Source organism: Cygnus olor, chromosome Z (assembly GCF_009769625.2).
Source record: "Cygnus olor isolate bCygOlo1 chromosome Z, bCygOlo1.pri.v2, whole genome shotgun sequence".
Taxonomy (NCBI): domain Eukaryota; kingdom Metazoa; phylum Chordata; class Aves; order Anseriformes; family Anatidae; genus Cygnus; species Cygnus olor.
In genome coordinates, this window is record NC_049198.1 from 11,802,608 (window position 1) to 11,830,527 (window position 27,920).

Genomic DNA, 27,920 nt, shown 5'->3' on the forward strand with positions numbered 1-27,920 from the left:
TCTGAGAAGGGACAACCTCACTCTACAGAGACATTATGCACCACTGGGAATTTGTCCAGGTACAGATCCTTATCCAAGGGTAATGTATCATGGGTCTAGAATTACTTTTTCTCTTAGGACAGAAGAGGCATCCTTGGATCACCCTGCTATTGTGTCTGCAGTCCCGTTTGTCACTCTCTAACTCAGTCTTTCTCTCTTGGCTCTGTAAAGACTTTGTTTGCATTGTTCTGATCTCTGTTGCTACAGAAGACTGAAGGGCTTTTGGATTTACTGCTACCATTTCAACCCATCCTGATGAAAGGCCTATAATGAATCTTTAGACAGGTCCAGGTTTGCTAAAAGAAAATTCTAGGTAAGGATCAATTTCTCCCACTGGCTATACCCATCAGTGTTAGTTCAATAGTTCACCTTTCTTGGCCCTCCCTTTGATCCTGCAAAACAGTTAGTTTATTATTTACCAAATGATGACTGCCTAAGTCCTTGAAGGTTATTTCACTACCACATTTAGTCTAAACAAATGCAACTTTTCTTATCTCCTTGATCCCCATTAAACGTTTGTCTTCAGTAAGGGCTGTCAGGTAGCATACTGATAGCTGAAGATAATCTTGCCTACTTCAATGCACTTTATCTTAGAAACCTTACGGAAATCTTTAAATGTCTGAAATCTGGCACTACAGCTTTGTTGCTGCCAATGGCATTAAATTCTGAATCTAAACAGGCTGTACATTCAGATAAAATCAATCTAATTATTTAAACCTAAAAGCTAGTTCTGTGGAAGTTGAGGAAATGTGTTGATTAATGGAGCAACATTGGGAACATTCAGTTCTGCCTTTATTTTGCCTCTTGTTCCTGAACTGAACTTGGGGGGATCAAACCACAATATTGTGCAACTGTGTGAGAATTTCTGGTTCTACATCAACAATTACTACCATAACCATTCCTTGCTAAATGAGGCAAGACTTTAGAGTTTCCATATTTCTATGCTGATGGAGCATTAACATTTTCCCAATATTCCTTCTCTGCTGATACTTCCTGTTTTTTTTTCGTGCAGCAGAGCTCCAGGTGTTTTTGTTGATGTGTTTGTACTCTGCTCATCCAGACATAAGCCTGCTATGTTACTGCACTGGTGTGGTGCCTCAGAGGGCCAGAGCTAACTCAGAGTCACTGCCAAGGTAATACAACAGCATGTTTGGTGCACATTCAGACAGCCCAGAGCACACTCATATTAAGCATTGTATACCTGCAGAAAAATGAAAACAGACTGTAATATCAGAGCTCCCCAGGTTCAAGGGTTCAAGTGATGTACTGAAGCTCTACGCCAGGGTTTCCTTTTTTTTTTTTTTTTTCTGAATAGTGAGTAAGGGACAATACCCTGACTTCATTATACATTAGTAGATCACATATTCCTTCATGCCTGTTCAGTCACTTTTACAAATGTATATATCTAAGGTGAAAGAGAGCAAAGGGTCTACTAATTCCTTTCCTCCTGTCCTTGAAGGAACAGAGAGAACTGAGAAGGCTTCCATGCTCTTAAACTGTTATGCACCTCTTGGTTCCCCTGTGCAGTCATACCAAGAAGTTCACTATCTTTCCTGAAACACATCATTTCTACCTATGAAAAAAAACAAAGCCATGAGCTGAAGAAATACTTGTTAAGAGTCCAAAGACGGTAATGGGGGAAGCCACTTATTAGATAAAAAACAAAAAATGCCCCATATCCTGCAGTCCTCTATTTAAGTAATCATGTGGTTGTTAGAAATCAAAGCCAAATCACACAGTTCTTTAGCCAGAAGGTAGTGCACAGGATTGTAATTTACTTAGTGAGAAACACTTCTGGGAAAAGCAGAGCAGATGTCGAATAAAAACATAATAAGCAGTCTAATAACACTTTCCCCCCCCTCTTTTTCTTATCACGCCAATTGTTATATTAAACATTACCCACAAATAGGTAACAGAGCTAAAACACACAGCGTGCCATTAAGCAAAACATTTGTTTTGGGTACCTAAAGAAAAAGCTTTCTTCTGCTAACAAGAAAGCACATGGTGGTATGTGATGAGAGACCAGTCTCAAAAAAAAAAAAAAAAACACAGTTGACATGGGGTGGCTGGCCAGGGTCGGGGGGACAGCTGCTTGAGGATGGGCTGGGCATTGGTCAGTGGATGGTGAGAAATTGCATTGTGCATTACTGGCCTTGTACATTTTACTATTACTAATATCATCATAATCATTATTATTATTACCCTTCCTTTTCTGTCCTTTCAAACTGTCTTTATTTCAACCCACAAACTTTAATTTTTTCTTCCTCCCAGTTCTCTCCCCCATCCCACTGGGAGGTGTGGTGGGGTGAGCAAACGGCTGTGTGGTGCTTGGCTGCCTGCTGGGTTAAACCACAACATGCTGGTAAGCAGGATTACTGCAAACAATACTGGCAATAAGTTATGAGGAAAAGAAAACTAGGTTTTCGTTTTTGTTTGGAGAGGCTGAGAATTTCAAGGTAGGTACTACACAAACCCACTTGCTTTAAATAGGTTTGTTAACTTAATTTATTTTAAAGCCAAAATATATTACAATGTATGCTTTCTCACTAAATGCAAGTAAAACTTTACCTCTTATAGAACACCGTCCAGATAATTAAAGCAAAGATGAAATTCACCAGTAACAAAGTCAAAAAGTAATAGAAGAAGAACATGGGAATTACCTCTTCCACACGTAACACTGCAGGCTGTCCACTCTCCATATTGCCAAAAATACTCTGGCTCTCCAATCTCATTCTCATGACTTTCTTCTTTACGAACAGTGTATTCATACTTGATTCCAGGGTTAGTCTCTTGAAAAAGCAGCTGGAAAAAGAGTGCAGTTTATTTACTTATTTATGATTATAATAATCTACTGGCCCAAAGCTTTCCAGGTGTGAAAGCATAAGAATCACCAATGTTTAAAGCAGCTACCACCAGTTCCGAAATTCAGACCAGCAAACCTTCCATTCAGTGGTGCACACATGTGCCTTTCTAAGACACAGCTGTTTGCCAGGCACTTTTGCAAGCACAGGTGGGAATAAGTGGGTCAGCATAATTGGCATCCTATTGACTTGTAAGAAAAGATAATGCAAAGTCCATCCAAGGCACTGGCAAATGTGTTGCTGATTAAGAGCTATTGCCTACCATCATTATAAATGGTAATTACCCTATAATATGAAACATTTTGAAAAAATATCCAGTAGGTCAGAAAACTACAGATTTTATTCAAATATTGCTTTATTTTATTTCAATGTTTGTGGATTAAACAGGAAAATTCCAGTTGAGATGAGCCACCCAAGAAATTCACAATTTGGCCAACAGAAGGGAGAGAAGAAAAACATTTTCAAGGGATAAAATACAGAGACAATGAACTTCTATTTTTCCTTCTAATTGTTTCCTTGGCTTTGTTCCTGACAGTGACTGTTGAGTTACCCATTATATGTGCCTTCTCTCCAGACATTCAAGGTGTGAAAGTGGTGCCCATCATTCCTCTAGCACTTCTTTAATGGCATGGTGGATACACAGGCAAACAAGCCATGAAAGAAAGATACATTCAGAGAACAAAGGGGCAATTTAAATTTTTTTTTTTTCAGGATTAACAGAAGCTGGTTACGTTTAAGTTAGAATCTATAAAGCAGTATAAAAGAAACAAAGGTAGAAACCTTAATCAGTGTATGCTAAACAGATCCATTCTAGTTACCATAAGCTACTGATCTGTCTATCTAATGCTATACTTTGTTGCTCAATATAAGCTGTCACTGCTGTCACTCTTTGGTAGCTCTCACTGTTCCCAGCCTGACATCAGCTCCTTTTCTGGGATAGTTACTTTTCCTCTGGGTCCAGTTCACATCACAGCTACTTTTGTTGGTCTAAGCTGGCACACGAGACTGGGAAGTTTGAGCAAAGGACTGACCAACAATAGGTGTTAGTATTCCTATCCTAGTGGCAGCACTGAATTATACTAGTTTTTAATAATCAAGCTATGATATTGGATGTGTATTTTCAGTTACAATGAACTGCCTTCTCAGGCAACATGTTCATTTCTCTCCAAAATAGCTTAAGTGATTTTTGCAAGACAGCATGCTAATAGCATTATCTAAAATATACATATTTTTCCAGCCTTAGTGTCAAAGCCCCAATACATTCTGCTGCCATCCAAACCCAGTAGGCTCTGCTAGTGATAACCTATTTACCTGAATCCATATTGATTCATTGGTGGGTCCTGGAGCAGTCAGATTTTCTAGATCACCTGTTCTGTCATACTGAAATATTGTTCCTGCCACTTTGTATTCACCATTCCACTGAATGATAAAACCTCCATTCAGGTAATATTTTTCTGGATCTTTACTTCGCACAGCAAGGAAATTGCCTGCTTCTGCAACTTCTGTGACTCTGATTCCCCTTGCACCTTTTGGAATTAGCCCAATATCAACATATCCTAAGAGACAAAAAAAGATACATGGAGGTGAACAACAAAAATGACATTTCATTTTTACTTCAGATATTTTAAAACATCAGCTTTGTTTGAAAGTATATATAAATGTGCTATCACAAAGCTTTTATCTCATGGTATCCTTTTCACTTAGTTAATGGTGGGACTTTCCAAGCCAGGTTTTCCAATATTAGTTGGGGAATACGTGATGTGTTAGGCCATGACAGAGGCATTTAGAAGGGACATGGAGGTGAATGCTTTTCTTAGCTGCACCAGATGAACTCTACTCCATCGGTAAGTGTCAACATCTTTATAACCACACCTGAGGCCTCTGGAATACTGCAATGTGAGTGCTCTGGAGAAAGGCTATGAAGTCCCAGTAGGTTAACAGCCTGTTGTAGGAAAGGTCTTTTCAATTTGCAAGGAACATTTTCATCTGTCACGCATGGATGTACATAATTTCACATCCCTTGTCTTACGTTACTGAACTTCTCCCTGACTATTTCCCTTACATAGCCTTGCTACAAAAACCTGAAAGTCATTTAAATGCCTCAAATTACTAAGATTAGTTAAACAGATTATTATAAACTCCTGAGTTTCATAAGAAAGATCAACAGCTCTTTATTCATGAGCAAAATTATCTGTAAAAAAAGATTATTGATATGTGTGTTAAGAATAAAGCCAGAGAACCTATTACAGAATTTTGCTTGTACCGCAGGCAATACAAGAAACCAAGCTCAGTGCTTCTCATCTTAGAGGTAACTACTATTGCTACTGAATGAAAACTGTAAAAATAGGAAGTCCGCATACAAACTTGAACACAAACTCAAACAGCTTTCTTGCTATTGCTCCTGGGTGGGCTTTAGAAATCTGATGGAAGATCAGCTCTATAAGCAGGTGTCCTGTGAGTGTGAGCTGCAGTTTGGGTTGATTTATTTCAAGTTTGGTGACAATGTACGTATGTGGTTCCTCAGTTCTCATCATACATGCTGAGGTCACAAATTAAGTCTGAGAATCACATCCCCTTCACCTTTCTTGTGAAATAAGCACATCATCTTTTATTATACCGACATAAAACATACTGGCCATACTTAGTGATCTTCTGAATCAATGCTATCCACGTACCTGAAGTACTAATATGCCCTGTAAACTTACTGCAGTAAGTGCCCCAAAGTCTTTAACATCTGAATTTCCTTACAGCTTTTTTTGTAAGGTGATAAGTATTGGTGCTACTGTCATATATTGACAATGGTACAATGAAAAAAAAAAAAAAAAAGATCTGTCAGAATCTGCCTACTTCAGGCTCTTCCTAATTAAATTCAATATACTTTTCCTGTGAATAACGTTAAACAGTTTTTTTTCTGGTTGCCGTCTTTTGCAAGTTTTCTAGACTGACTGTGAGAATTTAAACCTTTCAGTCTTTCATAGGTGAAGGGAATAACAAAATTCTTAGGATTACTGAATAACTTCTATTATAGGAAACTAGAGGTCTAGGTCTATTATAAGTAACCAAGGTCTAATGATTTTCCCAAATGTTCTATTCATTCAGTGCAGTGGAGACATATTATAAGCACAGTATGTGATCATGTGAGTAAAGACTTGATTAGCTGGCATACTCACAAGTGTGCCAAATTAAGACAGCATGCAAAATCTTAATTGTATAATGTCCCAAGAGCTTGGCCTTGCAACCTTGGTGTCCTATTTCCAGCAGATTTTTTTCCAGATGTAATTGGAATAACATTTGCTCAAAACATAAAATACAAAAACAATCAATTTTGGTTCTAACATAAAAGTCTGTATCCTCTCAAGTTTTTGCATAACTATTTCTGTCTGAATCACCCGCTGTTGCTCACAAACCTGATTTTAAATATATTACAGTTGTATGGTGATAGATGTTACATTTGGTCAATGTATCACACTCCTTCCCCCTTGCCCTTCTTTTTTTGACTAGCTAAATTATCTCTTGATTTCCTAGAACCTCACCCTATTTCTCAATGAATGTTATCTGCTTCTGAAAGCAAAGCTAATCAGGAGTGAGCTTTTGACTTTATCATTCAACATAATAATTTTTTTTTGTTTAAAAATGAGGTGGATGGTGTTTATATAATTGCTCCTGGTTATATGGTTCCATCTGATAACGATCTAGTAATCTGAGATTCAATAACAGTTAAAATGTCAGCTGTCTAACCTACATGCTGTATTCATTAAATCCTGGAGCATCTAAGCTCTAGGTGCTATCATAACACCTGTAAAATGGCAACTTTCAGATGCTATTAATCTTTCCCTTTTTAATAAAAAGCTATATGCTCCTAATCACAGATGAGAGCACAGTATGAATAAATTCATGCAAACCTTGTAGGCACAGCTCTACTAGGACCGAAGAGCTTGTTTCTCTTTTCCCATTGCTGTGAGACAGAAGTAATTTCACTGAGGTGGTTAGCAATGTATTGTAGATCAGATTATAATCTAGCCATTTCTCCTTATCACACCAGCTCTCATCCTGCTCTCCAGTTTGTCATATCTGTGACTTTCTCACTTAAAAATGTGAGTTCCTGATGCATGATTTTCCTCTGACACAGTTTCTAGGCAATATCACAAGCATATTATATGGAAAACAGCACAGACTCCCCATAGCTTATCAGGTTTGCACAGTTACATACAGCCTTCTCATGGAACAGAGGGAGCACTGCAGTGTATGATGGCCATGGGAAAAAAAAAAATGTAGTTCAGAGACAGTTCCCTAAGTGAGGATCCAGAAGACCTTCCAATCTCTTGGATCCACATTTGCATGGCTACGTCCACACTCCATCTCAGGAACACACCAGACCTCCATCTGCACTTGGATAGCACGGGACAATGGTAAGTGTTGATTCAGTTCCAATCAGGTTGGTCACAAGGTGACAAGCCCAGGATAAACCTTCAGGTTAAGGCAAATACAGCCACAGTTCCTTGTTTGCACATCACTTTCTTAAATCACTTTCTTAAAATTCAGCCCTTCACAGGAGTGACATGCACCATATTTTGCCTTCTGACTGGCAGAATAAGACCTCTCAACCTCTATTGTATGATCCCATATTTCTGGATTTTCAGAAATTTAAATGTATTGTCCCATTCCTATTGAAAAACCAAAAATAAATTTCACACAAGAAGAGTGAAGACAGGATAATTCCCTGTCCTTTGCCTCACCCTCAAAATCTTCCACCTTTTTGTTACCCATTTACTCCACACTTCACTTGCCACAGTCCTAAACCTATATCCCTTGCACCTCAGTCTTTCTTTTACCTCAATGCTTTTCCTCATTCAGGAGTGCCATTTATTTTCCTTCAAAGAGTTTGCGTGCCCTGTCAATGGTCTGCTGTACGGAACAACAGCCCTCTGCAGCCACCACAACAATGTGAGTAACAGGGACATCTCATTACCCTCCCTCCCCCCCCAATACTCTACCATAAAAAAGCAGACTTCTACATTATTCACAGGATAACTTGTAACTTCTTTGCCTGCCTAACCCTAGATCCTACTTATGGTGCAATCTTTTGGCCCTGTTACTTCAGCTGAAGCAACATAAATGGTTTTGCAGAGGAACTTGCTGAAAACCTAGTGTGGACTGCATACTGGCTAGCGTTAGTGCCAACAGATAAGACCATTTGTGCAAATCAGACCTCTGATTTGTTTTCCAACACAAAACTCTACTGGAGCCCATTACACTGATAAAACTGTCACTCCTACAGCTGTGTTGAGAATTCCTGGACAACTTTCTGTATTTTGCATCCAAAGGAAAGGCATTTGAAAGAAACTCCAAATAAAAACACAGGTTTTAAAACTTTTTTTTTTTTTTTTTCCTGAACATGAGCTGGTAAGACTTCAGGTAAAACCTATCCTGAAGTGAAAGGCTGAAGTATTTAAAGCTCTTTCCTAGTGTATCATTTGTCTATTATCATTTGCAACCTAGTTGACTTGCAGAGACATTATACTCTGCTACAGTACCAGAACCAAGAAAGACCCTGCTGGGCCTAAGTTCTGAAGAAAGCTTTAGATCAGAGTATATTAGCTTTGCTTTTGTAATTCTCATTAAACATTCAAAAAAACTCATTTTCCTTCCCTGCTGATGGCACCAAGTATCCTGCACTCTGGGCCAGTTTCATTAGCTATACTGAATTTATGACCCTGAAGTCTTTATGTTTACATAAACTGTTTAGTAGCCACTGTGTCATAAATCTGTGCTGTATGACAGAACATCACAGTACCTGCAAGTCAGAGACAAAAAGAAGCCAGATGTTGTGAACAAAATGCATTTTGCTTTTTTCAGTTTCATGCCTGTTAACATCAGTAAGACAGTAAGATCCATACATTGCCTTAAAAGCTAAAGAGCCCACCAACCTTTTCCTTTCCTGACCTTTTTCCTTATTTTTTCTGCTATGGAGTTGACTTCTCTACAAGGGAAAGAATCTACAGAAGCTATCTTTCTTTTCTATTTTTTTTTTAAGAATCTAAAGTAATTAAATAATTTTACTTAACATTCAATATTCCTCAGTGGTATCTGTTAGTGAGGTTTATTGAATCTTGAGGCAAGGAAACACTAAATGAAGATACGAGACAAGACGAATTTGAATAAAATTAGAGGCAGCTATCCTCCCATGCATAGCAGTATCAGACCATTTCAGAAAAGCTGTTTCTTGAAAACAAACTTCTGATCATCTGCAGCCTTGCAAAACTTGCACACAGACAAAGGCAGAGTGCATTATAGAGTTGCAGTAGGAAAAGATCAAAGGCTGGAGGATTACTGCAGTATTGGAGGAAAGGGAGCTCTAGATTTTCCTTTGTAAGCCTCACATACGTACACCACCTGCGTGGTTGTAGGCATCATCACAGTTCATCTGCAGGATACAGAGTGTGGGGGGTGAGAGGAAAGGAATATATCCAACATATCCACAGTTAAGAAAAAAAAGTGAAATATTAAAAGGGCTTTTCCCACAAACTTCAGAAAACCTTAGCAAACCATTTCTAAATTATTAACTCAGATTTTATTTGTGCAAGTCAGATTATTTAAACGAAAAAAAAAAAAAGCCAGCCAAAGACACGCCTCACTGCCGTTTTTCTCTCCCCACCAGCATGGTACCAGTCACTGCTCTTGAGACTTTTAATCTTGGCAGCAGGATCTTTCCTCAGCCACAGACCTTGCTCTAAGCACGCTCTCCAGCACCCTGTCTCACCCCTCCTGTCCTGGTTTCCCATTCAATGCTGTTCATCCCAGCCATCTCTTCCACGTCCAGCTCATCATCACACTTCTCTCTCAGTTTTAGTTCCCCCTCTCTCTTCTAGACTTTTTGGCTCCAATTCATCCCACACAAGGCAACTAAAGGCCTGAATGTCTCACCGGCATTGGTGAAGAAGGGCTTGTTCCATCAAATGCTGATTCAGACCTCCATAACCCTGCCGGGAGTCTTTCTCCCCTTCCAGCACAGAGGCATCCCACAGAAGCTTTTATATAAACCAGATGCAAAGTTCTGCATGGGGAAGAGGTTGTACATGGCCACGAGAGCCAATGCTATCACATTTAAGATACTTAGAAATGAACTCTCAAAGCACTCAGTGCAGCATTTTCTTGGTGCTTTACTCTGTCTACAGATTCAGTCCAGATTTTCCAAGGGCATTATTTGCATCCATTTTGTAAATGCACTTACTATTTGGGGTTTTATCAGTGTAACTTGAATAGGACTTGTTAGTCTCTGACATAATTTTTATTAGATGAGGTGAACTTAAAACGTACGGACCACTGATCTTTTCTGGCACAAGCATGATTCACTGTGAAATATCCATTTGCTATTTCCTATACAGATTGATCACTCAGTTTCCAATGAAAAGCATTTCTTTTTTTTCTTTTTTTTTAATGTAGGAAACAACTTCATCAATGGAAGAGTTTAAGAAAAGAACCCATTTTACCAAATCCTTCGCTTTGATTAAATGTCATCTTCACTGTATGACAAGCAGAGCCATCTCCCAGGCAAACTCCACACTGGTCTTCAGTTGCATTGGAATTTATCTCATAATCACAGCCAACAGCCTGGAAGAAAAAACTGTCTCAGAATAAATATGGTCTCCACAATGAAGCTTCAGCATACTCTGTCCTCTTCTAAGACAGGGGGAGAATCAATTTCATGGCAGAGTATATATTCTACATAAAGAAACTAATAATAGAGATCATTGCATCTAGGTAAAACTCCTGTGGATTAATATGATGCTAAAAAGAACAAAAAGAAACCACTACCATGCCATGAAACATACAGTGGTGATTAGATTGATATACTTGAGATGGAAATGTGCCACCCAAATGGCCTCAGCAACTAGGATTGCCCCAAACATCTAGGATTTGTGTCTGCTTTTTTATGCTGTAGACACAACCATGGATTCCCAGGACTACAATGCAGTAATGGAACCAAACACAGGTTCACCAGTACCGCAGAGAAAACCCAATACTATACCCACAGACCAATGCAAACATTTTATATCTCTGGTCTGTTTTCTCAACAGATGTAAAACAAAAGCTGTGCACAGGAACAGAAGCTTTGAATCTATATTAATGCTGGTGTGGTGCAGGGGGTTATTGCTGGAGATTCACTTCCTGAACATGCTGAACTTATAAAACTACACCCATCCAAAGATACAAAGCAACTCAAGACATGACAGACCACTTTCCGATTGCCATGTCAGCTTTTTGTGGCAGTCCCAATGCAGAACAGTTACTGCAGATAACTCCCTGGCAAAGTGAAACTCTTCAGCAGGCATGAAGTTTTATACCCATGATGCTTGCTTCTCCAGTTTGCCCACATAAGGCAATGTGTCAGAGAGAAAGTTCTGGTAAAGACCAGTTTTTCAGTTCATGCTTGGTAGGGGGTCAAAGCAAGAGAGAAAAATTATTGATTTTGCGTCAGGGCAAATCCTTCTTTCCAATGCCAAAAACTTTGTGCACTAATTCCTCTAAACTGGAACAAAATCTTCTTTTATTTTTGGAATGGCTTTTTTTTTTTTTTTCTTAAGAACTAGCAAGGTTTTTGAAGTTAAACTGTTTTAATATTTGAAATGTGGTATGAAAATGATGTTTCTTGAATTTTATATCCATTTACTTGAGTAGAAGTAGCACATGCCCTCACCAGAGAAGTGAAAGTGTAATACGTCTGGGTTAGGCACAGCTGAAGAGTTTGCTCCCTGCTCATATATAAAGTCAAAAAACCTTTCATCATCCGAATCAGCTTGGAGGTAAGGCAACGCAAAGGTTCGGATTTCCCTGAAACTTCTCTCTCCTGACATGAACAGAGCTCAGCTGAAGGAAGAAAATCATCCCCCAAACTTTGAAAGGCTTCATGCTAAGATAAAACTATAAAAATACACCAGGGAAAGGATCCTAAAATTTATTTAAGAAGACTTTACACAGCCAGCTTCAGAAACTTTGCAAAAGTTATAGTATAACACAAAAGCTAGATTGTAATGTATTGTTAAAATTTGCAGATTTATATTTTTTATAGTGCTGCTTTCCAGACAAAGGGTGTACCACATAATAGCACACTTGAGCTCCTAAAGCTCTTTAAATGGTATCTGCATTTCAACTGCTTTTGTCACAAGTCCATATTAATGAATTTTAAAAAACAGTTACAGTGCTTTGTACCAGAGCTAATCGTCATTACTGAGGAGCAAGCTCTGGCTCTCCACCTAAAATAATCTCCATGTATTGTTCCATGTTTGCTATGTGTATCCCTACATCGTAGCTTCCTCTGTAGCACACCCTCATGCAGATAATGTGCATCAGGCAATGCACAGTCTTCAGTCATGAATAATAAATAGGACTTACTGCTTTTTTTGGCTTAATTTGAAGAACATTTCAAAGAATTATTTTGTTTGCTTCCCTCCTCCATGAATGTTTCATTTGGGGAATCATTTAACCTTTTAAAAAACTTTTTTCTAAAAAATTCAGAGTAAATTTCTGGGGGAGGTGTCAAAATGCTTTGTTTTCAAAACCACACAATAGAATGTGTCAACTTTTCTGTCACTCCACATTCTCTGCTCCCTCATTTCCATATTCTAGTTTCAGACTGAAATCACTTTCAAATTTTGACATGAATTAGTGCATAGTTTCAATCCCATAGATGTTATATTTCTTGATTTGTTGAGTATTTATTAAATAAATAAAATTATATTTAACTTGGAGAGAATAGAGGTAATTCTGGGCAAATTGTTGTGCTGACCCAAGCCCTGAAGGACAGAGACCTGGCTGGTGCTCTGGGAGATGAAGACAGGGACATTTGCCTCACAGCTTATCCCTTCCTACACTCTCTGGCTGGTATATGGATAATGCTTGCACAGGAGCTTGAGGCACTCCTTTTCTCTGGTCTGTTGCAATCCCAGTCTCAGTCCCAATATGCTATCCATACCTCACAGATCCTAAATCAATTCTTACCAAGGGTTTTTTGTGGTTTTGTTTAATTGTTTGTTTTTAGCAGTGAAGCTCCATGATTCTGTGCCATCATCACAGCAAGCTAAACTTGCGGAATGCAGTCCGGTGTCCAATATTCAATAGCTGTTAACAGCATCTAAGACATCTGGAGGCCTTCGACAGAAGACTGCCTCTGATTTAGATGAATAACCAACAGGCTGGTGGTAGTTAAAGTTTTTCTCTGCTGATTTTTCTGAAAATAAGCTTTCAGATGTGGTACCTGCCAACTTCTCTGAGCCTCTTGATGTATGAAAATCCAGGCATCCCCTCTTTTGATTCTGATCCTATTTCAGCTTCAGTACCTCAGCTATTGTAATCTTCTGTAAGCTCTTGACAGGAAAGCCCATCTATTAGATTAATCTAAGTATAAAGGCTTCTTCATATTCTACTATCTTTCTGTCATTTTAAGAGCCAGAAACACCTGAGCTTTTTCTCTGTGCACGAGTGATTTAATGAACAGCTAGAGAAGCTGCAAAGATAAAAGCATGAAAAGGCCCCACGTTAACAAAGGTGTTAAACCATGTCACTTACATTTTTACAGAGGTTTCACAAAACACTCATCTGTCACTTAATGACAGGACTTATCCAACACCTTTGAAACATTCTATGAAAAACAATGGCTGTGCCAAAAGGATCTGCAGCAGGCACTTCACTCTTATTTCACAGAAGGGAAAAGTTTTTTTAAAGGGGAAACTTTTTTCCTCACTGTTATTGTAATGTCTTTCACAGACATATCTCAGCACCAAGGACCATGTTTACAAGCAGTACAGAATGTTACAGTGATAAGCACATGCTAAGAAGGTTCATGACCACAGTTTTGCCTCCAAGCATGTAGCTATTCATCCAAGGATGGATTTAATGAAGTATTCAGAGTACTCAGACACCACTGTGATAAGTGCAAGATGATTCTTCCTCTGGCCAAGAGCTGAGATCTAACTCCTCACCTATGCGTTAAGTATTCACTACAGTTTATATTTAGCACTTCCTAAGAATGTAAAGAGGTAGATATGTAGCTATTTTCTTAAAAAGATGCATTTTCTGGTGTATCTACTGTACTATCAGTACATTTGTTAATAGTCTACAAGCAGTTATCAAAGTCAGCATTATCAGGTTTATCATTAGACCACAGCAGTAACCAGCCTCCCTGGGGAGTCCAGCAAGTTGAAGTTTATTTTCTGTTCTATGCACACATTCACTATTAAACAGAATGTTGGGGATAAAGTGTTTTAGGCTGACAGAAATTTGTCATTGCAAGTTTGATTTTTTTGAATAGATTTTATCTTTTTAATATGCAAATTAAAAATCTAGAATTGGAACTCTAGCACTTCATGTTTTGCTACTAGACAATATTAGTGTTTTTGAGCTTCTCTTTTGAACCTGAAAAAAAGACGTCTTCAAGTTTTATCATTTTTGTCAAATAAGCATTTTCTATCATGTTCTTAAAAGGTTTCTGTTCAGCTTTATTTACTGTTCATTCTTGTTTGAGTGGTTATACCCAGATATAATTTATCTAATGTGAGCTGTCAACCAGGCATTCTGAAATGAACATCACTGAGCATATTTCCTTTTGTGAGCACCACATAGTATGAAAACCCCAGGCACTGAATGTAGTCCTGAACTACTATGCTGTCACTGGTGAAAGAGTCCAGCACCACAGTATGATCACTTTCCTGCCTTTGGGGTGCCAATTAGTGTCTCTGTATGGACTGTATGTACTCTGTATCAGCTCAGATCATTCACACATTGCCATACATTTCCCTTATTAACACATCCATGGCACTAAAACATGACATCCTTGTGACACGAAGGGAATTTATCCCTTTGTCCCTTCCAAATATAACCATAGAGGCTTCTATTTCAGTTTTCCCCTGACATTTGAAACAGCTTGTACCTGACCAGACATCACCTGACTTATCTATAAGCACAGCAGGGTGTGGTGCAGGGGTCCCCAAAAATGAGGCATCTGGATAGCTGTGTCACAATAAATAAAGCCTCCACTTTACTCCCTAGCTACAGGGGTGCTGCTGGTGGTGAAATGACCTTAATATCTAGCAGCAGGTCATCATCTTACAAGGCCATTAATGACCATCACAAAGTGTACATTTTCATGCGTAAACAGCTCTAGCAGTCATTCATTATAAATACATTTAATTGAACTGTAATTTTCAGGCCAGGTTTTACCTTCTTGCTCCAATGAATTGTACATTATTTTTGTTATTTGTTACATATATTTCTACATGCTTCCACCTCTCTTTTATTTCTTTTCCTCAATCTTCTATCTAGATATGCAGGAGCCATAATTTCTAAAGATGCCTTAAAAAGCATGCCTAAAATTTCTGCAAAATTGCCAGTTAAAGAGGGTCTGTAGACTAAACACAGGGTATTAAAACAAGAAAAAAACAGCAACAATTAGGCTCTGATTCTATTACACATATGCTCTTGTGCACCCTCTGCCTGTGAAACACGCTGTGCTAACAAGAAACCCTTCTGTGCCATACCATATGCATTGCAAATCGGCATGACTCCCTGCAGCTCTTTGTCATTGCCCCATTCACCAAGAGCCTTTTTGATGCACCTGAGCCCAGCTTTATTACTGGTCCCACCACACAGTATGGAGGCAGAAGTAATGACTTGAATTGTCTGGCTATGTTACAAGGCAGGAGAAACAATTTAGTTCCTGCTGCTTGGTGACTAAAAGGAAAATAGCCAGAGCTATTACCCTGTTGCCACTTCTAGAGGGAGAGACTTTTGTGCCAGACTGGCTGTGGGGAGCAGATACAAAAAGTCCTTGCTCTCACTAAAGGGTACGTCCTGGATGTACTGCCTGAATATCAAAGTTACGTGAATGCTATGTTATGCTTCTAAGCTCTTCCTTCCATCTGTCTCCCCCACAGGTCTACAAATAAAGAAATCATGATCTTGTCATGTTGGCCACAAGATTGCCTTTAACAGTGAAAGATGTGCCCCGATGTGCCTATTCCTCTTACAATTTGTCTAGATGTTTCTGAATCAATTTCCTGTTGGGCTAGCAGTGGGAAGAGGAGATTGAACCATAGTGAATGGTAGTAAAAGTACTACAAAAGCATTGAGATATGTAATCTGCTTTTTAGCAAGAGAAGAAAAAAAAAAAAACACAACACTTTCCTCCCTAGTACTATAGTTGTGTAATTCAATACTATGTTAATCTCTCAATATAACAACCGCACATTACCACAGAGAACAGCTCACAGATTTGCATGACTGAAGGTCATTTAAACCTATTAAAATTCTGTGCAGGAGATGAATGCTTGTTACAAACAGCAGAGATGCCAGGTCCTCCGCTGTCAAAGTCTGCACACTCTCAGCGCGTTCACCAAGCTTTCACTTTTAGACAATGCCATGGCATATTTAACCAAACTCCTCAGTCTGGAGAACTCATGTATGTATCACTGCTCAACAAACATACTATAGTGGCAGTATCTTCGCTTAATGACTCTGCGGGAGCAACCAAGTGCTCTAATAAGAATTAGAGTCTGCTTGTGATGTATAATTTAAAACATATGAAGATGGTTATGTTCTTTAACAATCTTCCAAATAAAGGGAAAGAGGCACCCAAAAGATGAGTGCAGAGAAATATGGTTAAATAGCAAACTAGTCATGATATATCTTGACAATTTTAGGTAACATTACTAACAGATCTTGTTGCCTCCTTCCATTTCTAAGTTGGGCATCATTACAGGATTGGGTCCAAGAAGGAAGGCCAAGCTAGGTGAGAACAGAATAAAAGGGTTAAGGGGACTGCATCCCTCTTCCTCGTATTAGCACCACTTGGAAAGAAAACATGGTGGCAATCACAGGCACGTAGCTTTGAGATTCCCCTTTGCAGTCTCTATTTCCAGTGCAGAGTGATTTAACACCATTACACATTCAGGGAACTCCTCTTATATGTAAATGACAGAGCAGAGGGCCCAACTGTCTTATTTGCCAGGTTCTCAAGTGAGTTACCAGTTCTGGTTTGTTTCTGATCAAGAAGTTCTAAAGAAATACCATACCAACATCTAACAGGAAAGCGTCCTTGTGCAGTGAGGCATAGGGAACACTTCTGAAAAATGAGGCCCCACATATTGGGCAAATCACAAAGGCCAAAAAAGTCAGCACTGGTGTCTATACTTACTTCCCATGGATTTACCAGGACAGCTAGGAGACCGTTCAGTATACCTCAGGCAACTAAAATGAAGCACCTCAATCCATGTTTAGTCATCTAGGTAAGAACAAATTCTCTGTCTGCTCTGAGCAAAACCATGGCTATCTGAAAAATCAGGTTAAAATCAGCTGAATTTAGGAGATGAGATTCTTGACTGAATCTGAGTCTATCTATCTTCCCCCTCACCCCACCCCCCACCCCAGCAACTACAAAAACTCTGAGATTCATTGTTAAACAGGAACTACTCTACAAACCAAATATGTGAGCAATATGGACAGACAGATCTAATGTACAACATCTCACCATTTTCAATTTTTTACTAAATTTCAGGTTGAAGTGTTATTTTAGGACTTAGAACAAACATGAAGTGCTTTTGTGAGACAAAGTAATGAAAACCAAAATATGGTGTTATTAGACACTGCTGTTAATGTTTGTGAACTCTTTTTCCACGTTATTAGCAACATGTTGCTATTGGAGTACAAGAATTGTGTACCAGACTAATTATATTCAATGTATTTCTAGATTTACTCACCATGATCTGCAGTGTATTTATTGTGTTTAACTAGCTAGACTAAAATATTAGTGAATTATGTTGAGAGGTACTTGAAAAAGCTTCTCCTCAAGTGTTATGCTGGGCACTTTTTTATATAAAGACACATTGTCTTTCAGATATGTGAGATATTTGGGTTTACCTATTCATCACTGGCTCTCATCTGTGGCAGCTGTATGATTATATTGTTCACTCCATGATTGTGATTCTAATTAGACCTGTTTGTCAGAAGATCTGAAGTGGTAGTCAACATATGAAAGGCTGACAAAACCATATTTATGATAGTGTCAGTACTATGGAAGAAATGCTTTAGTTCTTGGGACTCAAAGCCTTATTTTTATGTTGAAGTATATCTGTTATCTAGAAACTGCAATTAAAATTTTCCTTTCAACTCCAATCTGTCAATCATTCTACTGTTTCCAAAATAGGTATAAATTTGAATGGTCACAGGCAAAGTTCAATACAGAAAGCATACGGAAGCTAAAATTAGCCACAGTGATCCCAATCCAATTGGACTGGAAATCAGAACATAAAAGCGTAACATCACAAAGACAGCCTTCTGGGCTTAGCTTCTTTGGCCTCTTGTTAGTAAAGAGCTGATACAGTTTGCAACATTTACTACACTCTTCAATACAGTAGGGTTTGTTTCCAGCTGGCTTGAGCTGTTCATGAGCAGGTCAGTTCTTTCACCATCACAGTTAAAAGGCCCATCCTGGCTCTTAGTAAAGCCAAGCGGAATCTCTTCACTGTGAATTGGAGCAGGATCTCAATAACTCCCTTTCACAAATGCATGTTCTGCAAGGAAAACTTAGAACAAATCTTTTATCGCTGCTTTCTGAGGGACTGACATTATGAGGTGTATTAACTACCAACATGCAGAATATGTGGAGAACCTTATATTTATTCTTCAATAAACAGAACGTTATTGAGCCACATACCATGTGTTTGCCAGTTACCTCATTGTACAATATTATTCAATCTACTGTTGTAAAGGGAAATAATTTTAATTGTCTTTAAGAGCAAGCGTCTGATCCTACTGCAAGTCAGTTTAGAACTGCTGCATAGTGTGCAATACTAAACATCATTTTCAAAATAAAACCACATAGCAGTGACACCAATTACAACCCTAAAACTACTATTCATGAAAATGTTTCACCAGAAACAAACAGGCCTGTTGTTTTAAAGCAACAGAAGAAGAAAAGAAGAGTTCGAAGGTACCAAAAATAATTAGCCCTCAGGTTAATGGATTCATTAAAACTAACGGAAATGTCTCTCACGTCTACTGAGAGAAGTTGTTTTTATGAACTTATTTCCATGATCATTAAAAATGCAATAAAATGAAATGCATGCCGTGGTTCTTCAAAAAAAAAAAAAAAAACAACCACAAAAACATTAAGTATTTTCCCATAACTACATAAAATTGTAGAGAAAGAAACATGCAAACATACCCAATACCTTACACATGCCATTAATACAGATATCTCTGCTGTGCCTTCCTTCAAAGCAAGGAGTACCATCAGTGACTGCATCCAACATCTTCTCTGAAAAATGGCCATCTATTGGGCGACAGTGGAGCTCACAGGGGTTTGCTGAAATGAAAACAAAGATATTTTATCAGAAAATATTCCAGCAGGACATTGAAGTGTAATGCGCTGAGAACAACAGTATAACTTCACCGCACCATCCACTAGCTTTCTCTTATATTTACTGACAAGAAATAGCATAATTAGACTCAGTTACCAAAGCAATCATAGTAATGCTAACTAGGAAGTAGCAGAGGCCTGATAAACATGACTAGAGTAGGAAGCAGCTAGAGTCCTGTACCATCAGACCTCCCACACCTCCACCATTTCTGTTGCTGATATACTAACAGCCAGCTGGCTGAGTTGAACAGTAACAAGGCCATCATTTGGGATGGAGAAAGGGACAGGAAACTGGCAAAAACAACAGTCATCAGTAAGGGGAAAAGAGGAATTCGGGAGTAAGATTGCCAAGACTAAGCAACTGGTTTTTATCAGCTGATGACTGAGTGATTTGAGATAATTTATAACTCCTAATCAGTGCTGCCGACCCCTCTCAGTGAGCAGTGAAATGATCGCTTCTCATCTTCTGCCTGTCAGTCGAGGGTCACATCACTGCTTAATTTCAGGTACCTGCTGGCAGTCAATAAATTATTTCAAACACTTGATTTTTTTCCTGGTTGGCAATTTATGAAATGGAGATAATACTGGCGGGTCTGACATATCCAGGCTTGTTCTATATAGATGTGCAATAGAGAAGAGAAAAACTGCAGCAAAAGCAATTTGTGATTCTCTGTAAGGGCTCAGCCTTATACTAGTCCATATGTGGAGTAAAAAGAGCCAAACAGGCACCTGCCCCACCTCATAGATGCTGGAGCTTGAAATTTTGAATCTCAGGTTTAGGAGCGTCAAAGGACACAAGTTTGATAAATAAGTTGTATGCACCGAAGATGAGCTTGAACTGAAACCATGGTCAAAGCCAAGGACATAATCTCTGCCCTCAGATCACTACCCTAGAAACTCTCCAGCACAGTCACAGAATCGTAGAATGGTTTGGGTTGGAAGGGACCTTAAAGCTCACCCAGATCCAACCCCCCTGCCATGGACAGGGACACCTCCCGCCAGACCAGGTTGCCCAAAGCCCCATCCAGCCTGCCCTTGAGCACTTCAGGGATGGGAAGTCCCATCAGGGATGGGACAGCTTCTCTGGGCAGCCTGTGCCAGTGCCTCACCACACTCAGAGTGAAGAATTTCTTCCTAATATCTGAAATAAATCTCCCCTCTTTTAGTTCAAAGTCATTCCCCCTCATCCTATCACTCCACTCCCTGACAAAGAGTCCCTCCCCAGCTTTCCTGTAGGCCCCACTTAGTGCTATCTGACTGAAAGAAAAGCTATCCACTGTCACATCCAGGAGGGATAGCAGCAGCAGAACTGTCTTTTGCCCCTGGTCTGTTCCAAGACCCTGGTCTAGCCAAGTGCCACAGCAATTTGTTCATGCTCTCCAAGCCAAAATCCTTTGCTGAGCAAAGCAGTAGGCCGTAAAACTGCCAGTCAGCAGTTCAAGGCACCATATTGAGCCATTTTACTAAAATCTCCCTGGGTGCTACAGAGGTGCGTCTGCTGAGTGACAGTTTCATCCTATGCCTGATAGCCAACGACTGCTTCCCTGGTCTCAGAGCAATGCAGGGTAACTATAAATTGATATCCTAGCTGATGAATTTCTGTTTCCCCTTCCTCCTTTGTTGACCTTGCTTGTGTCATACAAAGAGCTGTATTTAAAATTGGACGAGTTTCTAGTAATGAGAGAAATTCAATTTTTTGCTAATGCAGAGAAACCAAATCATTTCCTTTAAAAGAGCTTATGCTTTTGAAGGGGGAAATTTACTTTCATTGCTCTGGTTTGTACAGCACTAACATATATACAGCACCATGCAGTGCACAGAAGTGACAGCAGCTCCTGGCCCCGAAGTGCTTGCAACACCAGCACTGACTCCTGCACAGTCTGAACTTTAACATTATTAATCTCATTCATGTAACCAGCATTGCTGCAAAACTGGGATCCAAAAAATAAAAAGGGGATACTCCATGAAATCCAAAACTTTAATGAGGAGCTTTGTGTTTTCCCTCTTGTCAGTAGAGCTAAATGGTTTCTTAAGACTGACAACAATGATGTGTTTGTGGCTTCTGAAATAAAGATCTCTTAATAAAGAAAGGGCAATAGGGGGATTAGAGGCAGAGGGGACTGAGGTAATGAAACCAGTGGAAATCAAGGTGATAATCAGTCACATTCAAGAATATCAACAGAGATTGAACTATAAAAATCTCAGGCAAGAACATAAAGTTTGTAAACCTTATCAGTCCTCAGACCCTCTGTGAAAACTGTCAGCCATAACCTCTGTCAGCTGTTCTGATAACAGAAGTCCTGACAAGCAATACAATTTATTTTACGTTTACCTGGAGAAATTGGGTTTTGGCTAATTTGATTATGTTAGTGCTCTAAAGTTTGCTTCACCTTATTTACCTTCTCACCACACCATTTTTTTAAACACTAATCACAGTATTCATATAGTAAGGAGAACAAGAATCCCAGCAAGTCTGTGACCTGTTCAAAATGCATCCTGACTGACCCAGACTTTGCTTAAAGCCATTTCAACTTTTACACTGCTCATAATGAAATATGTAGAGTAATAGCTTGACATCTGTATCTCCTCCCTAGCTGTATGTTGACATAACAAGCAGGGCGGTATCCAATTTCATTTCAGAAATCAATGAACAAGAAAAAACAGGCAGTGCTGACTTCTGACATATTCCTGTCACGACGATGGTCTAACTATATAACTCATAAAGAGTTTGTAGGGAAAGATAATCTTCCTCGCTAAGCCAAATGAAAAAGTAAAAATAAATAAGCAAACTTTCAGACTTGCAAAGCCTCATGACTCAAAGAAGAGCCTTGTAGGCCTGAAAGCTTTCCTGTTTTTCCTAATTGTAGTAACTCATCTAAAAATAGATTCTACCTGTACGACAAACGCTTTTCTTCCTGTCAGTTTTCTACTGAGACCCACTGGAAATGAGAGATTATTGTTCCTGCCCCACAGACTCACTCCTATCCAATATTTTATACTCCTGTCCTCATTCTTAAAGCTATTTTCTTATTTCATCTGCATGGAAGGCTGATTAGGGCACTACTGAGGAAATTATCCAAACACTATATTAGCCATTCATTTGCTGAAATTATTTACTTATCTATCATTTTTTTATTTTTTATTTTTTTACAGCTGAGCCCAGAGATCTGATGAAGTATCAGGGCTCCATTATTCTAGGGCTGTAAATAAACAGCATGAGAATCAGTCACGGTCTTTCAAATGTCTAACATTTTAAACGTGAGACAGATACAGGTGTAGAAAGGTCTTACCTCCTATTTTCAGATAGAGAACTGACACACAAGGAAAATACTTTGCCTCATATGATGGAAGAACTCAAAAGCAAAGACTGGCATTCAATTTACATTTTCTAAATCTTATTTTAGTCCTCAAAAAACTAAAAAGAATAAACAGAGTTCAATGCAAGCATTAGGGTTGCTCAAAAAGAGCTCTTTAAAACAGCTGGTTTAGTTTCCATTACTTCAGTAAATTTAGTTAACTCATGATGATACTTTAACAAAAAGGCTGTCATCTTAGTAATTTTTAAGCCAAAATACACAGAAATTCTTGTGATCCAGCATACACATGGAATACTACATCCAACCTGTAAACATTCAGTAATGATTAGATTTCTGCCTGAAATTCCTCCACACCAAAGTAGGATCAAAGCCACTTAGATTGCTCATGCCCAGATTGTGTTGTAATATAAAATGATAATATTAATTCCTCTAACCTTCTACGTAACCAGCAATAAAGAACTCTTAATGTGTAATCTGAAGTGCTCTTGTATTATTTTGGCTGTTACTGCTTCTCCTACCTTTCACAGACATGAAGAACTGCAGGAGCCTGCTCTCCCTTGACTCTCTTTGTACTGTTTCTCCTCTCTCTTGAGTTGAGGGGCTCAGAAGCTGCAGTATGAAGTTCAATGGCATAAAACTTGATGCTGAAACTTTTCACTTGATGGTTAAAGCAGAAGAGCTACATTCACAACGAGCTAATAAGACCACGGGGTCCTGCTTTTCAAAGTCAGCTAACAAGGGCACAAAACTGCTTGAGGCTTTGTAGCTTCCAGACCTGAGCACAACACTGCATGGAGCCATGCAGACTTGCTAGCCTGTACCTCTGCTAGCTCAGCGATATGTATGCAATGCACCTTTAGAAACAATCTTCAAGCACTTTGCATTTAAATCACTCAATCTTCTCTTTTCTAGAGAAGCACTTGCCTTTTTCTAGCCTTTACTTTAAACTATTATTTTTAAATTGCTTGTCTTTCACGTTGCTCTTCTGTGAACCTCCCTCCAGATTGTCTGTATCCTTCTGGCATTGCATTGGCCCTAGTTGAACATGTGTGCTTTTTTTTCCTGCATATATCAGAACAGAACTCAGATTCACCAACTGTAAGCAAAACAACGTGAAGATAACCAGAAAAGAACACGTTCCCTGCTCTGAGCAGAAATACAAAATTCAAACGTTTCCCTTACAGCTGACTTCCATGAGTTTGAATGCAGGAAGGGTCCAACTTAACCTGACTGAGATGGATGTGATTAATCTGTCTGCCAGCAGACAATAAGGTTTCAATAGTTTTTTCCCTACTTCTCAAGGAATAAAAGAGGTGGGCCTCTACTCTTGAAATCCTTGCCAAAGTCAGAACTGGATAAGGAAATCCAAAACAAAGAAAATTAGAAAAGACAATTGCCAAGCAGACAAAACAGGAAAAAAGAAACTAAGGTGAAACTACCTTATCACACTAAAAAAACTTGGAACTGCAAAATAAAATCTAATTCCAAAACAATGGCAGCAGAGGCATTACCTTGCACTGTTAGCTGAAACCTTGTGACTATATCAGTACAGATCTTACTTGACACACAGATATATTTTGGAAGAAATATGAAATTTCCCACTCTTTAGCTACATAACCCCTATCTGCCAGTGAATTAGATGATCCCGGCACTCACTGAGAAAAGAATGGTGTTTATATGATTATTTTAATCACTTTAATGTAAGACTCATGATGACTATGTGGACTTTAAGTCCTAGGAAGCTACCAGGTTCAGATAAATGTAATTTGTCAAAAGGTATATATACATATATATGTATATATATATATATTTATATATAAATAGATGTGGGCTCAGCCTGATGACAACAGAAGTAATTTAGCACCAAAGTCTGACTCAAGTGTCAATGCAGGGGCCAGAATTATGAGAACAATTCAGTAAATACCCTGGTCAGAGCCACCATATGCTTTAACCACTCTTGAACCTGCAAGTTCCCTTCATGTTGACATTCCCATTGATACTCAGGTGCTCTAGCAAGAGCACATAGGTTTCTGTGCTCCAGGGCAACTCTACAATAGGACTGTGCAAGTCCCCAAAGGAGGCTCAAACTCTTCTAAAAGAGGGAGGGAAAAATCTCAAAGTATTTAGAACCTTAACCATAGTTGGCCTAGGAAACAGCAAGGTATCATCCACTTCTTTCCTTCCCAGTTGCTTGTTAAAGCTACTTGTTGCATCTCACTATTCACAAGAGAATCTTTATGAAGGTACAATTTACACAGTGGGAAAGAACACTTAAACAGTGTTTAATTAAGTGACAATCATAACTTGGTTAAGGAAACTATGTAATTAAAGATGGGAGAGATGGTCATCAAGGTTTCTTTCACCATTTACCATTTTTTCAAAAGGATGAAGGAATGCAGAAATTAACAGCATCTAGAAAATTTCTATCTCAGGGTTTCATCTCAACTAAATGTTTTCACACAAAAACTGTTACATCAGTCAGGGTTTGGTAAAGCCTCAGAACACTTTCTTTTCCCCTTATATCACGTGTGCGGGGTGAGGGAATTGAAAATGCCTGATAATAAAACATAAGCCAAAACCTTCTTGGCAGCAAGCTTCAAGTAGGAACAGACTGCTCCAAAAATTCTTGAAAATGGGATGGCATTAGTTAGGGGGAAAAGTAAGGGAAGATGGTATAGACTGAGAAAGGTTGGCTGACTTATGGCGGACATGGTGATGCAGTCTCCAGAGCCCTGAAGCATCAGCTCTCTTTGTGGGGGTTTACAAGAGACTGTTGGTTTGCTTTTGTTCAAAGTCTCGTTTTGTTTTGGACAAACACAGGAAAGGCTCAAACTGCTCCATCTCAGACAGAGAACTGACTGATGAACCTACTTGAAGTTATTTTGCCCAGAACCACGTTAGAAAACACTGAAAGATGAAAGAAAATTAAAATTTGAGATGACTGGAAAACTGCCAGATGTACTGCAGTGCAATAGCTGGACATGGCTGGACAAAACTAGAAGCACTGAGCCCACAATAGCCACCTACCCCCGTAAAAATACAAAATGATGTTAGATGAAGGATCAGCACAGGATTTGGCCAACTCTCTGTCTAAATGCATGTCCCCTGAAAACTGACCTGAGGAAGCTAAGATTCCCGTAAGATAGAGTTTAGCAGCAAGAAAACACTTGATGTTAATAGAACATAAGAATAAACTTGCAAACGTTATTTTTATTTTATATTTAATTTTTATTTTATATTTATTTTGTGGACCTCGCAGATCATGAGGGAGAAATGCAGATCTACACTGAAATTCTGGCTGCTGAGAAAACAATAGACAAAAATAGACAAAAAATCTTGTAAGCCACAGAAGAAATATTTGCTTGATATTTGAAGGATTTGGCAAAAGGTCACCAAAATCGAGGATGTTTAAAATAGAATAGGATAGCATAGTTCAGTTGGAAGGAATTTACAAAGATCATAGAGTCCAACTGCCTGATCTTTTCAGGGCTAACCAAAAGTAAAAGCACGTTATTGAGGGCATTGTCCAAATGCATCTTCAACATTGACAGACATGGAGCATCAACCACCTCGCTAGAAAGACTGTTCCAGTGGTTGGCCACCAGCATGGTAAAGAAATTGCTCTTAATGTCCACTCTGAACCTCCCCTGGTTCAGCTTTGTGCTGTTCCCACATGTGCTGTCATTGGTTCCCAGGGAGTAGAGACCTGCACTTTCCTTTCCATTTTGCCTGCTCACGAAGTTGCAGAGAGCAATGAGGTTGCCTCTGAGCCTCCTTTCCTCCAAAGTAGACAACCCAAGCATCCTCAGCCTCTTCTCATAAGACAAGCCTTCCAGCCCTATTATCAGCTTTCTTGCCCTCCTCTTGCCCTTTGTCCAGTAGGATGCTTTGAGGAATGCTAAGGTATTACTAAAATCCAGAAAAATTATGTCTGCTGCCTTCCCTTCATCCACCAAGTGGGTGACCTTATCATAGAAGGAGATCAAATTACTAAGGCAGGACTTTCCCTTCACGAACCCATGTTGATGATGCCTGATAATTGCTCTGTTCTTTAACTGACTTTCAGTAGTATCCAGGACAATCTTCTCCACAGCTCTTCCACGGATTGAGGTTAAACTAACAGGTCAATAGTTTCCTGGGTCATCTTTCATGCCCTTTTTGTAGAAAGGTATAGCATTGTCTAGGTTCCAGCCAGCAGGGACCTCCGCAGACTCCCACAACCTTTGGTAAATTGTTGAGAGAGGTCCAGCTGTAACATCCCCTAACTCTTTCAGCAGCCTGGGGAGAAATTCTGTCAGGCTCCATAGACTTATGAATATTTTGCTGATATAGCTGTTCACTTACAATTTTGGTGACCACAAATGGGAAGTCACTGCTCCCAGTCATGGTCCTCCAGTTCTGAGGACCAGGCAGTCTAAGATTTGTCATTACTGTTAAAAACTGAGGCAAAAAATAAGTCATTAAATGTGCCTTTTCCTCCTCCTTACTTTTTAGGTCACTATCTGCTCCGCCTATCAGTCCATTGTTTTCCCTAGACCTCCTCTTGCTGCCGACATACTTGAAAAAGCCTTTTTTTCTGTCTGACACCACAGTGACCAGTGTCAACTCAAGCTGGGCTTTGGCTTTTCTTGTTCTCTCCCTGCACTTGCAAAATATAGCTCTCTCATCTCCCTGTGAAGCCTCGTATCTTTTCTTTTTCTGCCCTAGTACCAGAAGGAGTTCCCTGTTCAGCCAGGCCATTCTTCTGCCCACTTGCTTGACTTGTGGCTCAGTGGGATTGCCTACTCTTGGGAATTTATTCAAGACATTAAAAAATTCATAGCTTCATACCTGTGTTATAAACTGGCACCCAGTGGTAGAATTCATTTTGGTAGGGAACTGTGTCAAATTCAGTACACTGCATCTGACGAAAGGTGGGCAAGCCTTTTCGACAGGGGCTAATATTACACATGCGATAGCGTTTCCTTTCTCCAGTGCAGTAGTCTCCTCCAAACTGTGGTCTAGAAAAGAAGCATTGAGATTGGGATGTGATGTTCTGGGTGAAAAGTAGTTTCAAACACGCAATGACTTTCAGGTTCCAATGGGATAACAAGGTGAATCCAAATCCTTTACAGAGTAGTCATACTGTTCACATGCTCAACTACCCAAGCATATCCATATGAAGTATAGGAATCTAGAGGCACTTTGTATCTTGTTACAAGCACAAAGAAGTGCTTGGTAAACTGCTTGGCTGAACTTATGTCAAATTACCTTATCAAACGAACTCCCCCAAACTCCTTATTTTCCAGAATA

General features: G+C 39.2%; 1 protein-coding gene across 4 annotated transcripts in view; it reads right to left on the reverse strand.

Annotated features, from left to right (window-relative positions):
- ADAMTS12 (ADAM metallopeptidase with thrombospondin type 1 motif 12) overlaps positions 1-27,920 on the reverse strand; it is a 167,861-nt gene that overhangs the window by 33,724 nt on the left and 106,217 nt on the right. For all 4 annotated transcript variants that reach the window (XM_040542130.1, XM_040542132.1, XM_040542131.1 and 1 more), the window contains 5 exons: positions 27,459-27,628; positions 19,124-19,257; positions 10,391-10,511; positions 4,212-4,456; positions 2,700-2,841 (listed from right to left, as the gene is read on the reverse strand). In XM_040542130.1, the coding sequence (XP_040398064.1) occupies positions 2,700-2,841; positions 4,212-4,456; positions 10,391-10,511; positions 19,124-19,257; positions 27,459-27,628 (812 nt within the window). The remainder of the gene's footprint in view (positions 1-2,699; positions 2,842-4,211; positions 4,457-10,390; positions 10,512-19,123; positions 19,258-27,458; positions 27,629-27,920) is intronic.